The sequence below is a fragment of the Oncorhynchus gorbuscha genome, linkage group LG15 (assembly GCF_021184085.1).
Source record: "Oncorhynchus gorbuscha isolate QuinsamMale2020 ecotype Even-year linkage group LG15, OgorEven_v1.0, whole genome shotgun sequence".
Lineage (NCBI taxonomy): Eukaryota > Metazoa > Chordata > Actinopteri > Salmoniformes > Salmonidae > Oncorhynchus > Oncorhynchus gorbuscha.
The window spans coordinates 50,137,345-50,152,034 of record NC_060187.1 but is presented as its reverse complement, the minus strand read 5'-3'; the positions used below and the strand labels follow the sequence as shown (position 1 = coordinate 50,152,034).

Genomic DNA, 14,690 nt, shown 5'->3' with positions numbered 1-14,690 from the left:
TATTTTACATTGATGGATAGGTGTATAATTTATGGATAATACATTTTACTCTGAGACTAATAATTTACATAGAACTGTTATGTCCCATGTGTCTGTACATATTTATTTACTTTATCTCTGTTTTACACTTTTCTTTTTCCTCCCACAGTCCAGTCTCACAAAGTTTGCCGAGAGTCTGCAGGAGATGATCAACTATCACACGGTAAGGCGACATTTGATGTGAAACAGAACTTGGTGTGCTATACAGTATCTTTTTACAGCCTGAATTTAAAATGGATTACATTGAGATTTTGTCACTGATCTACTAACAATAACCCATAATGTCAAAGTGGAATTATGTTTTTAGAAATGTTTACAAATAACAAGTCACGTAATAAGTTGCATGGAATAGTGTTTAACATCATTTTAAAATTACCCTGTTCCCCACACATACAATTATGTGTAAGGTCCCTCAGTCGAGCAGTGAATGTCAAGCACAGATTCACCCACAAAGACCTGTGAGGTTTTCCAATGGTTCACAAAGAAGGGCACCTGTTGGTAGATGGGTAAAAAAGGCAGACATTGAATATCCCTTTGAGCATGGTGCAATTATTACACTTTGGATGGTGTATCAATACACCCAATCATGACAAAGATACAGGCGTCCTTCCTAACTCAGTTGCCGGAGAGGAAGGAAACTGCTCAGGGATTTAACCATGAGGCCAAGGGTGATTTTAAAACATTTGGAGTTTAATGGCTGTGATAGAAAACTGAGGATGGATCAACAACATTTGTTACTCCACAATACTAGCATACATTGACATAGTGTAAGAAGAAAGCCTGTACAGAATACAATTATGACTTAACATGGATCCTGTTTGCAATAAGGCACTAAAATAATACTGCAAAAAAATGGCAAAGAAATTAACTTTTTGTCAAAGATTAAAAATATTTTGGGCGGCAACGTAGCCTAGTGGTTAGAGCGTTGGACTAGTAACCGGAAGGTTGCGAGTTCAAACCCCCGAGCTGACAAGGTACAAATCTGTCGTTCTGCCCCTGAACAGGCAGTTAACCCACTGTTCCCAGGCCATCATTGAAAATAAGAATGTGTTCTTAACTGACTTGCCTGGTTATATAAAGGTAAAATAAATAAAAAATATTTTAAAAAACACAATACATAACTGAGTACCACTCTTAATATTTTCAAGCACGGTGATGGCTGCATCATGTTATGGGTATACTCCTCATCGGCAAGGACTAGAATGTTTTTTTGGGGGGATAAAAAGAAATGGAATAGCGCTAAGCACAGTCAAACTCCTAGAGGAAAACTTGGTTCAGTCTGCTTTCCAACAGAAACTGGGAGACATATTCACCTTTCAGCAGGACAATAGCCTAAAACACAAGGCTAAATATACACTGCAGTTGCTTACCAAGACGTCATTGAATGTTCCTGAGTGGCCTAGTTACAGTGTTGACTTAAATTGGCTTGAAAATCTATGGCAAAACTTGAAAATGGCGGTCTAGCAATGGGTGGGTGACTAAATACTTTTTTGCCCCACTGTATTTATTAATTTAATGGTTCTCCCATCGATCGGGTTCCCGCCTATAAATATCAGAGCTTTTGGATTGACAAGGATTTAACGCCTAAAAAAAAAACATACTGATGGGTTAGTTAAAAAGCAAAGATTTAAAGTGGGCTTATATATATATATTGTATAGTCAATTTTTATGGTGACACCATTACCAGAATGCAGCAGCCACTACTCTTAAACCTTTGGATGCCGTCTACCATAGCACCCTTCGCTTTTTCACAGGTGACATTTTTAATACTCATCACTGCATCCTGTGTCAAAAGGTTGGCTGGTCCTCATTTAACGTCCCATAGATCACTTCACTATTCCCTTTTTGTTTCCGAGTTACCTAACTTCGTTGTTGAAGTATGAAAAATCAGTTACCAATCCCGTTCACAGGGTTGGTTACCCCTTGAGATTCCTCGGGTAAAACCACTTTTAGTTTTAATGCACTTCACTGCTGGAACAACTTGCAAAACTCATTACAACTAGATGTTCAGGTCCTACTCAGGCAGTTTAGGGTGTTTTTAATTGAGAACCTCGTAGCTGAGGACTGTAACTGTCATTTTGTGTTTTGTATTGATTGCTGTTTTGTTTTACATTATATTGGTTGTTGTATTGTTGTGATCAGGGCACCATTGGGAATGAGACCATGGACTCAATGGGTTTTCCCTGAATAAATAAATATATAATAGTAATACATTTAAAAAACTATGCTTCCTAAACTCTAGAGCCCTCAAACTCAACTCTGGACCTCGAAGCCAGTTCCACTGCATTTTTTTATTGTTCCCCTCTAATCAGGGACTAATATCGACATTGGACACCAGGTGAGTGCAATTAGAACAGGAAGAACATAACACCAACAGGCTCTGAACCTCATAGGGTAAGAGTTGAATACCCCTGCCCTAAAGTCTGAGACCGTGACTCATCACTGGAGACCTCCCTAGTCCCTTCTTAGTGTCCTTCTTCCTCTCTATACTCCCTAAACCCCTGAGGGCCACAGATCTAAGACTGTGACTCAACACTGGAGACTGCAGTGAGATCAGCTGACTGATGGTTATAGTTTGCCATTCAGCGTTAACCCAAGCACATGTCCCTTAAAGCACAGAGCCGAATCTGTTTGTCACCAGAGCACGGTCCCTCCAGTCATATTGTCTGGCCCTGCATCAGCAGGCTTAAATCAAATCAAATGTATTTATATAGCCCTTCGTACATCAGCTGATATCTCAAAGTGCTGTACAGAAACCCAGCCTAAAACCCCAAACAGCAAGAAATGCAGGTGTTGAAGCACGGTGGCTAGGAAAAACTCCCTAGAAAGGCCAAAACCTAGGAAGAAACCGAGAGAGGAACCAGGCTATGTGGGGTGGCCAGTCCTCTTTTGGCTCTGTCGGGTGGAGATTGTAACAGAACATGGCCAAGATGTTCAAATGTTCATAAATGACCAGCATGGTCCAATAATAATAAGGCAGAACAGTTAACTGGAGCAGCAGCACGGCCAGGTGGACTGGGGACAGCAAGGAGTCATCATGTCAGGTAGTCCTGAGGCATGGTCCTAGGGCTCAGGTCCTCCGAGAGAAAGAAAGAAAGAATTAGAGAGAGCACACTTAAATTCACACAGGACACAAAATAGGACAGGAGAAGCCCCCCGACACAAACTTCTGCAGCATAAATACTGGAGGCTGAGACAGGAGGGGTCAGGAGACACTGTGGCCCCATCCGAGGACACCCCCAGACAGGGCCAGATAGGAAGGATATAACCCCACCCACTTTGCCAAAGCACAGCCCCCACACCACTAGAGGGATATCTTCAACCACCAACGTACCATCCTGAGACAAGGCTGAGTATAGCCCACAAAGATCTCTGCCACGGCACCACCCAAGGGTTGTGGTTTGGGTTTTGGTTTAGTTAGTTTTATGAGTCTGTGGCCTCCAACTAGTGAGAATGAACACAGCAACACAGCATGTCATTATTGAGCTGAAACCAGTAGGCTGTTGTGCTGGTGTGCATTAAAAAAGTACTCCTGAAAGGTACAAAGTCAGCCCGATCTATGCTGATTTTTTAATGTGTTTTGTGAGCCCACCTTTGAAGTAAAGGTACACATCCTGGTTAGAGGTGCTAACTTGCAGAACACACACACCATTCCCTGTAAAGAAATTTTTTCATACACACTTCAGCTTGTAATAATTAAAATGTGAAAAGCTTGTGACTGTTACCCGGTTGCATAAAGTACTAATCAGTCATGTTTCTCTCCTTATAGATTTTGTTTGACCAGGCCCAGCGATCAGTCAAGACCCAGCTTCTAACTTTTGTGAAGGAGTAAGTAGGTTGAAATGAATGCTCCCTCATCATATTACTGCTAGTTGTATTCTTATTTTACACAATAACAATGGACAGTGTCTCTATTCAACATTCAAATGATTTGTGATAGATCATGGTCTAGGACTAAAATAACTAAGGAAGGAAATGACATAAATAAATTCACACAGCACCATAGCACAAGGAGGAATCTCAGTCACACAAACAGCACATGAATATGTATGAGGCGATCGGTGGCAGTGAATCCGATACGTTAAAGGATGGGATGACACACGGTCTGCAACGCATTGTGGAATACTATATTATTTGCTCAGTATTAAAGGGTGTGTAAAAGTATGGCTTCTAAATGTTTCCTAACCTATTAGCTAATGCACCCACATTTTCCCAGACAGTTTATGTAAGAGTTTAAGCCTGCAGGGAAACCTCATTTGTTTCATTATGCAGGATTAGCCCGCTGCCTCAGCCTTTGCCCACACCACACACGGGCTAAACTCCTACATCAGCATTCTGCCCTATAAATTAAGAGCTCAAAACCATGTTCCCAAACAATTACTCACTCCTCCTTCTGTGGTCCAAAGGTGTCTTTATTTCACTCAAACAGTAAAAGCCAAAGAACAAGATGTGGGCACTTGAGTTTAAGTTGTGTACTTTGTCCCTCCGTTTGGAGTAAATAGTGTCCTCATATCTTTGCCAATTAATTCTAAATGTACATTTCACATTGCGAACACTAGCAAATGATTCAAGCTTTAACATTGTGTTCCACTTGGAAGTTGTGTCAGGGTGCATGTGAGGCAAATTTCCAAATAGTCGTTAATTGCTTTGTCAAATGATACTGCTGGTTACAAATCACCCCCAAAGCCTTTAGTAGACACATTTGTGAGGGAAATTAGATTTTTAGGGCAATTGCTTCCCTTTAGTCATACACCTAATAAACTGAAATAGATGATATACTTTTTCCTCTAATGATTGACATTAGCTAGATTGTGTGTTCAATGTTTCCCATTTCTTCTTTGGCGAAAATCAGAAATGGGATCCTTCTTGCTTACCGGTATTTGGGCGATTATGCGATTGTAGCCACTTACTCTGGTTGTTTTTCAAACCGTGAAAACCACAAAACCTTCTCTATACATCGCATACAACCAAAACATGACTACAAAGAAAAAATGTAATGCCTTCGAGAGAAAGGTCTATACTCCTGGATTTGAAGTTTAATTTTTAAAAATGTTATTAGATTGACAAAGATTTAGCAGAGGTGTGACTTCCTCATTATCATACCTGTTTCTTATGTTTCACCTCCCGCCCTTAGGGACCTACGTAAGTTCAAAGAGTCCAAGAAGCAGTTTGACAAGGTGAGCGAGGAGAAGGAGGCGGCGCTGATTAAGAATGCCCAGGTGCCGCGCAACAAGCAGCACGAGGTGGAGGAGGCCACCAACATCCTGACGGCCACACGCAAGTGCTTCCGCCACATCGTCCTCGACTATGTCCTTCAGGTACAGATCCAGGATCAGCTTACTTTAGAAATCCTTAACTTAACCTTTAGTGTTAACATCCTTAAACTGACCTCAGATCAATTTCTTAGGGATAACTTTATCCTTCTATGAAGAATTAAACACAGACTGAGGTTCACCAACCACGGTCGTGGAAAGCAACATCGGGGTGAATGTTTTTGTTTCAGCCCTGCTCTAAAACTTGGTTCAGCTAATCAAGATTTTGCTGAGCAGTTGATTGATTTAATCAGGTGTGACAGTGTTAGTCTGAAACACTAGACCGTAGTCTCCAGGACTAGGGTTGGTGACCACTATTGTTCAGTAGCATTTTACGTATGGTGAGTGGTCAGGCACAAGGGTGAGTTTACCCCCCATTCCAATGTTCCAATGTTAACTTCTTTAAGCATCTTTGATGAAAGGCTGTAGCCTGAAAGTAAGGCCAACTATCAATTATTTCCGTACAATGTCATACAGACCCTGATTAGAGGCTTAACACTTGGGTATACTCCGTCTACAGGTCCAACACGAACAGACATTTTTACGAAGCCTCAGTCTTTTTTTCTTCTGATAAATACAAAGTGTTATAGGACTTTCTTTCATACTATTCTGAAGTTCCTAGCTTGTCAAACCCATATGGCTCTACAGTTTGTGCTATGTTCCCCCGATTGCTAAGCTGACCTTTCACATTGGAGAGTAGTCATGTATACAGCCGTACCTTCATTGCCTCGTCTTCTCCTGGGCTGCAATGATGATGAATGGGCCATGTCGGCTGATAAGGGCGGCAGGCAGCTTAGCATTAGCTATAGCTTGGGTTTCATGGTGTTGCTGTGAATGGGGAAGTGGACTGCATTTACTAGCACATAGGTCTGCACATTTTGGGGAATATTCATAGGTGGAAACTTTCTGTGGGATGTCATGTAATAAAATGCTAATTAATTACTTAAAAATCATACAACGTGATTTTCCTGATTTTTGTTTTAGATTCCGTCTCTCACAGTTGAAGTGTACTTATGCTAAAAAATTACAGACCTCTACATGCTTTGTAAGTAGGAAAACCTGCAAAATCGGCAGTGTATCAAATACTTGTTCTCCCCACTGTACATCTGTAAAATGATAGTCTAGAAACTAAAGCTTTGGTTGTCTTCCTCTCAGGCTTCCATGTTTTCTCCCTGGACCTCCTCAATGTCCATCTCTTGAACATCAGACTCTGAGGCCTCATCTTCACTGTCACTTTCCAACCTTGTTGAGTATGGCTCGTTGTCAGGCTCAAAAAGCCAAAAATTTGCCCGGTTGGCCACCAATTTTCCAACCCTTATATTGGTCAGCCTGTTGCGTGCTTTGGTGTGTGTGTTCCCAAACAAGGACTAGTTCTGTTATGAGTGGGCTGATGTTGGTGGGATTTGAAGGATGATGGAGGCAACGGGGGAAAGAGCCTCAGATCCACAAAGTCCCTTCCACCAGGTGGCTGATGAGATATGTTGGCACAACTGCCATATTGCATCTCCATCCCAAAGCCTTTGCTTGGAAGTGTACTTCGCCAGACTGCCAAGAACCTTACCTTCATCCAGGCCAAGGTAGTGATGACACCATAGGTCTTGTTGATCTCTGCACCAGACAGGATGCTTTTGCCAGCATACTTGGGGTCCAACATGTACGCTGCAGCGTGTATGGGCTTCAGGCAGAAGTCTTCACACTTTTGGATGTATTTCAGAACTGCAGTTTCCTCTGCATGTAGCAACAGTGAAGTGGGCAGGGCAGTATGGATTTCTTCTCTTACATCTGCAAGCAGAGTCTGAACATCAGCCAGGATGGCATTGTCTTCCTCAATCTGCAATGGCTACTGCTATAGGTTTCAGGCTGCTTACCACACTCTCCCAAAATACATAATCCAGGAGGATCCACTTGATGGCGCTGTCCATATTGGCAGACTGTGATATATGGCCATTTCTTGGAGAGACTCCTTCCCCTCCAGGAGACTGTCAACCATGATGACAACACTACCCCAACGGGTGTTGCTGGGCAGCTTCAATGTGGTGCTCGTATTCTTCTCACTTTGCTTGGTGAGGTAGATTTCTGCTATAACTTGATGGCCCTTCACATACTTAACAATTTCCTTGGCTCTCTTGTAGAGTGTATCCATTGTTTTCGGTGCCATGATGTTCTTGAGGAGTAGATTCAATGCATGAGCAGCACAGCCAATGGGTGTGATGTGAGGGTAGGACTCCTACACTTTAGACCAAGCAGCCTTCATGTTCGCAGCATTGTCTGTCACCAGTGAAAATACCTTCTGTGGTCCAAGGTCATTGATGACTGCCTTCAACTCATCTGCAATGTAGAGACCGGTGTATCTGTTGTCCCTTGTGTCTGTGCTCTTGTAGAATACTGGTTGATGGGTAGAGATTATGTTGTTAATTATTCCTTGCCCACAAACATTTGACCACCCATCAGAGATGATTGCAATACAGTCTGCTTTCTCTATGATTTGCTTGACCTTCACTTGAAATCTGTTGAACTCTGTATCCAGCAAATGAGTAGATAAAGCATGTCTGGTTGGAGAGGTGTATGCTGGGTGAAGAACATTCAGAGATCTCTTTCAATACACATTGACTGTGAGCATCAGAGGTCAGCATTTCTCTGACTACATTTCTCCATGGAGTCAAAAAATCTTCTGATTCCAGGAGGACCATGAGCTGTTGCTATCGTCATCATTTTCACCTCGAATTGAAGTAGAGAGCCTTTTGTCAGAGGTTGCTTTTTGTGAGCGCTGAGGGAACTTTATGCACTTGGCCAGATGATTCTTCATCTTTGTTGCATTCTTCACATATTATTTGGCACAGTATTTGCAAATGTACACAGCTTTTCCTTCATTTGCAGCAGTGAAATGTCTCACATCAGATAGTGCCCCTGGCATTTTCCTGTAAAGATTAGAAGAAAAAAATGTTTAAAAAAACAAAATACAATTCCATGCACAGATAAATAGTTAAGCAGTAAGATTAAACAACTCCTTTGTAAGATTAAAAAAACACTCTTCAGTTAACAGGCTCAAGCAAGCTAAACCCCACATGGTTGTAAAAACTAACTAGCAGAAATGGTTAACAAGTTTAAAAAAATATTTAAACAGATGTAGAACATATGATGTATGCTACTGTTTACTAGTTAACAAAAACTCATGTATCTCATATAAAATATATTCACCCTACCCAATATTGTAATCAAAACTTACCAGCATGTCGTCCTTGGCTCAAACAGGTAGTGTGGGCTCAATAACATCTCATTAGTGTGCAAGATCTTGAGAATCAGCTGTACATGTGATGGAAGAGTGCACTTCACATATGATGGAAGAATACATTCCATTGAATTGGGGATATTTTAACCAAAATATGCCACAAGACCTAGAATTGCCTTATGTGTATCCCACAAATTTGTTGAATTTAAGCAAATTTCCCCAAAATCCAGGGCTCAACTCCCCATGGAAAATTTCCTGGAAAGTGTCCGACCCTTTGCAACCATACTAGCATGCACGTGTTACAATAACAGCAGTGTTCTGCAAGGGCTGCCCAATAATTTATCAAAGCCTTCCCCTTGAAGAGGTAGTGCGGTATCGAGCTCTCCTGCTATCAATCAAGTGCTCCGAAAATGTATAAGTCCGGAAAGCAAGGCTGATTTTAAAGGGGCATTCCATTGAAGTTCCACATTTTAATATGTTGTTATTTTCCACATGAGAGTCCGCAGCATGTCAACAACAACACCTTCTTTAGCAGCTATAATGGAACATTTAGATGTTTATCAATTGACATGGACACAGTTCTTTAAGTTGCTCAATGTCCTCTCAACTGCCCAGCCTGAAAACGACCTTCCATTGGTCTCAAACCATTCCGCTTTTGCAGATTTATGAAAGAAAGTAAAAGCGAGAGTAGAATTGAGTAGATGCAATACACCTATCCCATTCCTAGGGCCTGCTTCTACCTATCCAGTTCCTACAACATCTATAGTGATGTAGTTCTGGCTAATTATACATTATTCATGATGCCCATTTAATGGGAACCAATTAACTTTAAATGCATTTGAAGTTCATTGGTGTGAACTAGGAGTATTTGATTCAATCATTTCACTAGTACAGTGCTCTCTTTTTCTCATATACACATGCGCTCACACACACTGGTGACCCAATCCAATGTGAGCTTTTCTTTCTACCCACACAGATCAATGTACTCCAGTCTAAGAGAAGATCAGAAATCCTCAAATCGGTAAATATTGTTTTCTATGAAAATAACCATATGAACTTAACTGTTGTTCCCATGTATTTTGCCTCGTGTACGATGTCTCTGATTGGTATGTTCCTGTCCGTAGATGCTGTCCTTCATGTACGCCCACCTGACCTTCTTCCACCAGGGTTACGACCTCTTCAGTGAACTACAACCTCTCATGAAACAGCTGGGGGGACAGGTAGGCTTTTATCCCATTTACTCCCATTAAACTGTAACTGTATCTCTACCTGGCCCATCCGAATGCATAGTGGTTCTTAAACCTCTGCTCGGGGATCCCCAGATGTTTTACAATTCACCTAGTTAAGGGCTTGATGATGATAAGTTGCCAAGTCGAATCAGGTGTGCTACCTCTGGGGGGGGGTCTCCCCGAGGAGATGTTTGAAAACCACTGTCCCCTCAGCGCTAACACACCTGATTCAACTTGGCAGCTTATCATCAAGCTCTTACTCTCTATACAGAAAGTTAAAGCCATGCCAGGCAACGCTTTTCCTCCCTGCCAAGGAGTTAAACTAGGGTGAAAAGTAATTGCTTCGGCCCACAAACCAAACTGTTGTCCATTATTTTTGCTGGGTGCACACAATACAAAAATGTGCCCTAGTTTAGTTCAGTGGCACTAGGTGGAGCCAACCAACACTAGGCCTGTGGCCAGTGATGATGCACTTTCATTGTGTGTGTCATGGTCACTGGTAGCGCTGACCTGATGCGATACTATCATGATCCTTAGGTGCCGATACTGTATGTATTGCAATTTGATATTGCTCACTATATGTCTGCTGCAGAGAGAACAGAAAGCATGAGAAAACAAGTTTTGATCAGTCAGGCAAAAAAAAGTACTGAAGAGGTATTGGCTCACTATTTAAAAAAGAAGATGGAGAACATGCTTTTGGATAAAACAAACTGGAGTTTCGGCTCAGGCACAGACAACTAGCACTAGCTAACGCTACCCACTGTAGCAAATCTTAATAATTGGCACTAGGTGGGGTGAAATATGGAGTGAAATATCGATGTAATATCATCCAAAAGGAATATGTAACTATGGACCCCCCCCCATCACTGGTCAGATATATCAGCAGCTTCCTCTGGACCAGGGGGAGTTTAAACTGGGGTTGGGCGAAATGGCCAAAGTATCATATCACATTTTTTTTTTAATTGCCGGTTTGACAGCATTTTATGTTTTGTGAGTAGTGCGTGACCCCAGGGTGGCAACACAAATATTCTAAGTGATTTCAATGGGTCTTTCTCCATTCTGATTGTTTTATACTGTTCAGTTCAACTTCAAACTAAAAATGATTTTCTGCATTTTCATACATTTCTACATTTCCTGCACTCATTTGAGATCATTTCCACACTGCCACGTAGGGCTGCATGATATGGGCAAACAATTTAGGCTTTATTTTTAACCAAATGTTGCAATTGATTTAGAGCAAAACACTTGGGTGAACTGTTGGAATCATGGAAATCTAATGATTATTCTAATTCTATAGTTATAATATAATAGTGGGCACTTTAAATGGTGTTTTTTGACATGACACCGAATGAAAATGCCAGGGAGGAGTTATTGTAACAGGGTAGGATCCAAAGTGTTTCCTAGGGGACACAATAATCTTTGGCTACGTTGAATGTAGCTAACTTATTCATGCTTCGCATATTCCTCTTTGATTTAGAAGATACTGTTGCACAAACAACATGCTGATTTATACCAGCACTGGTATTATCTAGCTGTATAGCTAATTACGTTTGCTCTGACTCGGTACATTTATTAGCTAGTTAGCTAGCTAGCCATATATAGATTAGCTTTAGCGGCTATCAAAATTTAGTCCCAACTTGCTAATAAAAGACAAATTAGCTGTTTGCAGATGTATAGTGTAATGATAGAACGCTAGTAAATTTATATTAAGAAGCACATTTAAAGTAGCATCGTTGTCATCAACATTGTTGCATGTGCTGCATTGACCATGAAGACTGAACGCAAATGTCGCGTGGTCGAGGAACAACAAATGCACTCCTTGAGTGACTGGGCGAGACTAGGTCTGTGTGGAAAGCGGTATGGCGAGAGCGGAGAGAGATGACTCAAGTAGTGAAGTAAACTATAAAAATGGACTTTACACACGGCAAATCACATTTAACCTCTAGGGTAGGGGGCAGCATTCGGAATTTTGGATGAAAAGCATGCCCAAATTAAACCGCCTGCTACTCGGGCCCAGAAGATATGATATGCATATAACTGGTAGATTTGGATAGAAAACACTCTAAAGTTTCCAAAACTGTTAAAATAGTGTCTGAGTATAACAGAACTGATTTGGCAGGCGAAAACCTGAGAAAAATCCACTCGGGAAGTATTTTTTGGTTTTTTTTTGTACTTTTCTATTCAATGCCATTACAGTATCCATTAACTTAGGACTCAATTTGCAGTACCTATGCCTTCCACTAGATGTTAACCATCTTTAGAAATTGTTTCAGGCTTGTAATTCTTATAAATGAGGGAGTATGACCAGTCTGAATGAGTGGACCCTGATGTGTCACAGAGCTTTTTCATGCGCAATCCCGAGAGAGTGCATTTCTTGTTTACCTTTTATTTCGACGACGTTATTGTCCGGTTGAAATATTATAAATACTTTCGGCTAAAACAACCTGAGGATGGAATATAAACATCTTTTGACATGTTTCTATGAACTTTGCGGATACAATTTAGATTTTTTTTTGGTCTACCTGTTTTGACTGGGTTTGAGCGTGTGCATTACTGAAGAAAACAAAGGTTTTTGGATATAAAGAGACTATCGAACAAAAGGAACATTTATTGAGTAAATGAATGTCTTCTGAGTGCCACCATATGAAGATCATCAATTAATGATTTAATTTTATCTCTATTTCTGAGTTTTGTAACGCTTCTGCTTGGCTGTTTACTCTTTGTAATAATTTGTCAACTGGGCTATGTTCTGGGCTAGGTATGTTCTGGGCTAGGTATGCTGTCACTGAAAAGCATTTTATAAATCATTTTATAAATCTGGCACTTTGGTTGGATTAACAAACTAAACATTCAAATACTGTTATAGAAGTTAAAGTAAAAACCAACACCGGTCTGTGCATCAATACTGGTATATCGTAAAATACGGTATACCACCCAGCCCTAGTTTAAACAGGGGAAAACGTGACTGATCTGCTGCTCCTGTGATGATTATTATCTTAGTAGAGCAGTGGGAATGAGTAAGCTGGAGGAATGACAGGGTATTCCCACCCTGGGACTCAGAACGTAGGCTTATTAGTGAAGGAGAGAGCGGTGTGGAGGAACTACCAACAGGTCTGAGCTTAACGACAACATTATCAGTTTGATATTGATAGAAAGATAGGACGATTGACAAGGCTTTAGCACTTTTAAGACAATGCCGTTAGTTACGTTGTACTAAGCAAATCAAGCAAAGCTGAAGTATTTGACTTGTATTATGGCTGACCCCACTTAGTCGACTGGCTGATTGTTTGGTCGATAGGCTGTTGGTCGACCAAGATTTCTTTAGTCGAGCAGTCGCAATTTTCAACAACAAAAAAATCATGGTGCACAAGATTGATTCGCGCCTATCTCAGTGGACTAATCCATTGCGGATGACACAGTCCGTCCCTCTAAGACATGTGATACTGAAATTGTATTTGGTTATATTATGTAAAATAATGACGCAACACTAATAAATGTAATATTATTTTATAACATGCGCTTTCCCCCACGTTGGATATGGTCACTGACCGCGGTTCTGAAACATAATCTTCAGTGCGCCTTGCAATTGGAGCCTTTCCCTATGTTGCTATGTGCATAATAGCAAAATTAACCAGCATATTGGGATTGAAAACAATGCGGTGAAGGCACCAGCAGTGAGCTCCAAGGTCTTGTCATAATACTAGTCCCGTGCAAATCGACATCCCTGTATATTGAGAGAAATGTCTGAGTTTGACAGGTGTTGCTCACGGTTTGAGCAAGAAAACAATAACTGATAAAGTGCTGCGGATAGCCTATATATGAAGTGCCTACGTACAGTGCTGGACTTGTTGGAATATACAAAAAATCTAATTAAAGGGGGCATTTTGAAAGAAACTAACCGCGTCTGAATTGTCCTCAGAAATAACGGACAATCTGGGATAATAATTACGTAACCAACGTTCTCTAGTGATACTAGTTCCTTGTGAATAAGACTTAGCCTAATTGTCTTAGACAATTGAGGAGTGAGCAAACCTAAACTTAATTAGGTCTGTAAATAATAGCCTAACTGTTAAATGTGCCTGGCTTTATAAATCATCCATTTACAGTGCATTCGGAAAGTATCCAGACGCCTTGATTGTTTCCACATTTTGTTACGTTACAGCCTTATTCTAAAACTTATTAAATTGATTTCCCCCTCATCAATCTACACAATACCCCATTATGACAAAGCAAAAACTGTGTTTTAGAAATGTTTGCAAATGTATAAAAACTGATATCACATTTACATAATTATTCAGACCCTTACACAGTACTTTGTTGAAGCACCTTTGCCAGTGATTACAGCCTTGAGTCTTCTTGGGTATCATGCTACAAGCTTGACACCTGCATTTGTGGAGTTTCTCCCATTCTTCTCTGCAGATCCTCTCAAGGCTTATCAGGTTGTAGCTGCACAGCTATCAGCTATCAGGTTCAAGCTCTGGCTGGGCCACTCAAGGACATTCATAGACTTGTCCTAGATTCACTCCTGTTTTGTCTAGGCTGTGTGCTTAGGATTGTTGTCCTGTTGGAAGGTGAATCTTCACCCCAGTCTGAAGTTCTGAGCGCTCTGGAGTAGGTTTTCATCAAGGATCTCAGTGCTTTACCTCGATTCTGACGAGTCTCCCAGTCCCTGCTGCTGAAAACATCCCCACAGCATTGTGCTGCCACCACCATGCTTCACCGTAGGGATGGTGACAGGTTTCCTCCAGACGTGACTCTTGGCATTCAGGCCAAAGAGATCAATCTTGATTTCCTCAGACCAGAGAATCTTATTTCTCATGGTCTGAGAGTCCTTTAGGTGGATTTTGGCAAACTCCAAATGGGCTGTCATGTACCTTTTAA

General features: G+C 41.1%; 1 protein-coding gene across 5 annotated transcripts in view; it reads left to right on the top strand.

The window, feature by feature from the left end:
- Positions 1–14,690, top strand: part of LOC123997451 (arf-GAP with coiled-coil, ANK repeat and PH domain-containing protein 2-like) — a 97,401-nt gene that overhangs the window by 46,266 nt on the left and 36,445 nt on the right. For all 5 annotated transcript variants that reach the window (XM_046301707.1, XM_046301706.1, XM_046301705.1 and 2 more), the window contains exons 4-8: positions 149–202; positions 3,809–3,867; positions 5,174–5,357; positions 9,557–9,601; positions 9,705–9,800. In XM_046301707.1, the coding sequence (XP_046157663.1) occupies positions 149–202; positions 3,809–3,867; positions 5,174–5,357; positions 9,557–9,601; positions 9,705–9,800 (438 nt within the window). The remainder of the gene's footprint in view (positions 1–148; positions 203–3,808; positions 3,868–5,173; positions 5,358–9,556; positions 9,602–9,704; positions 9,801–14,690) is intronic.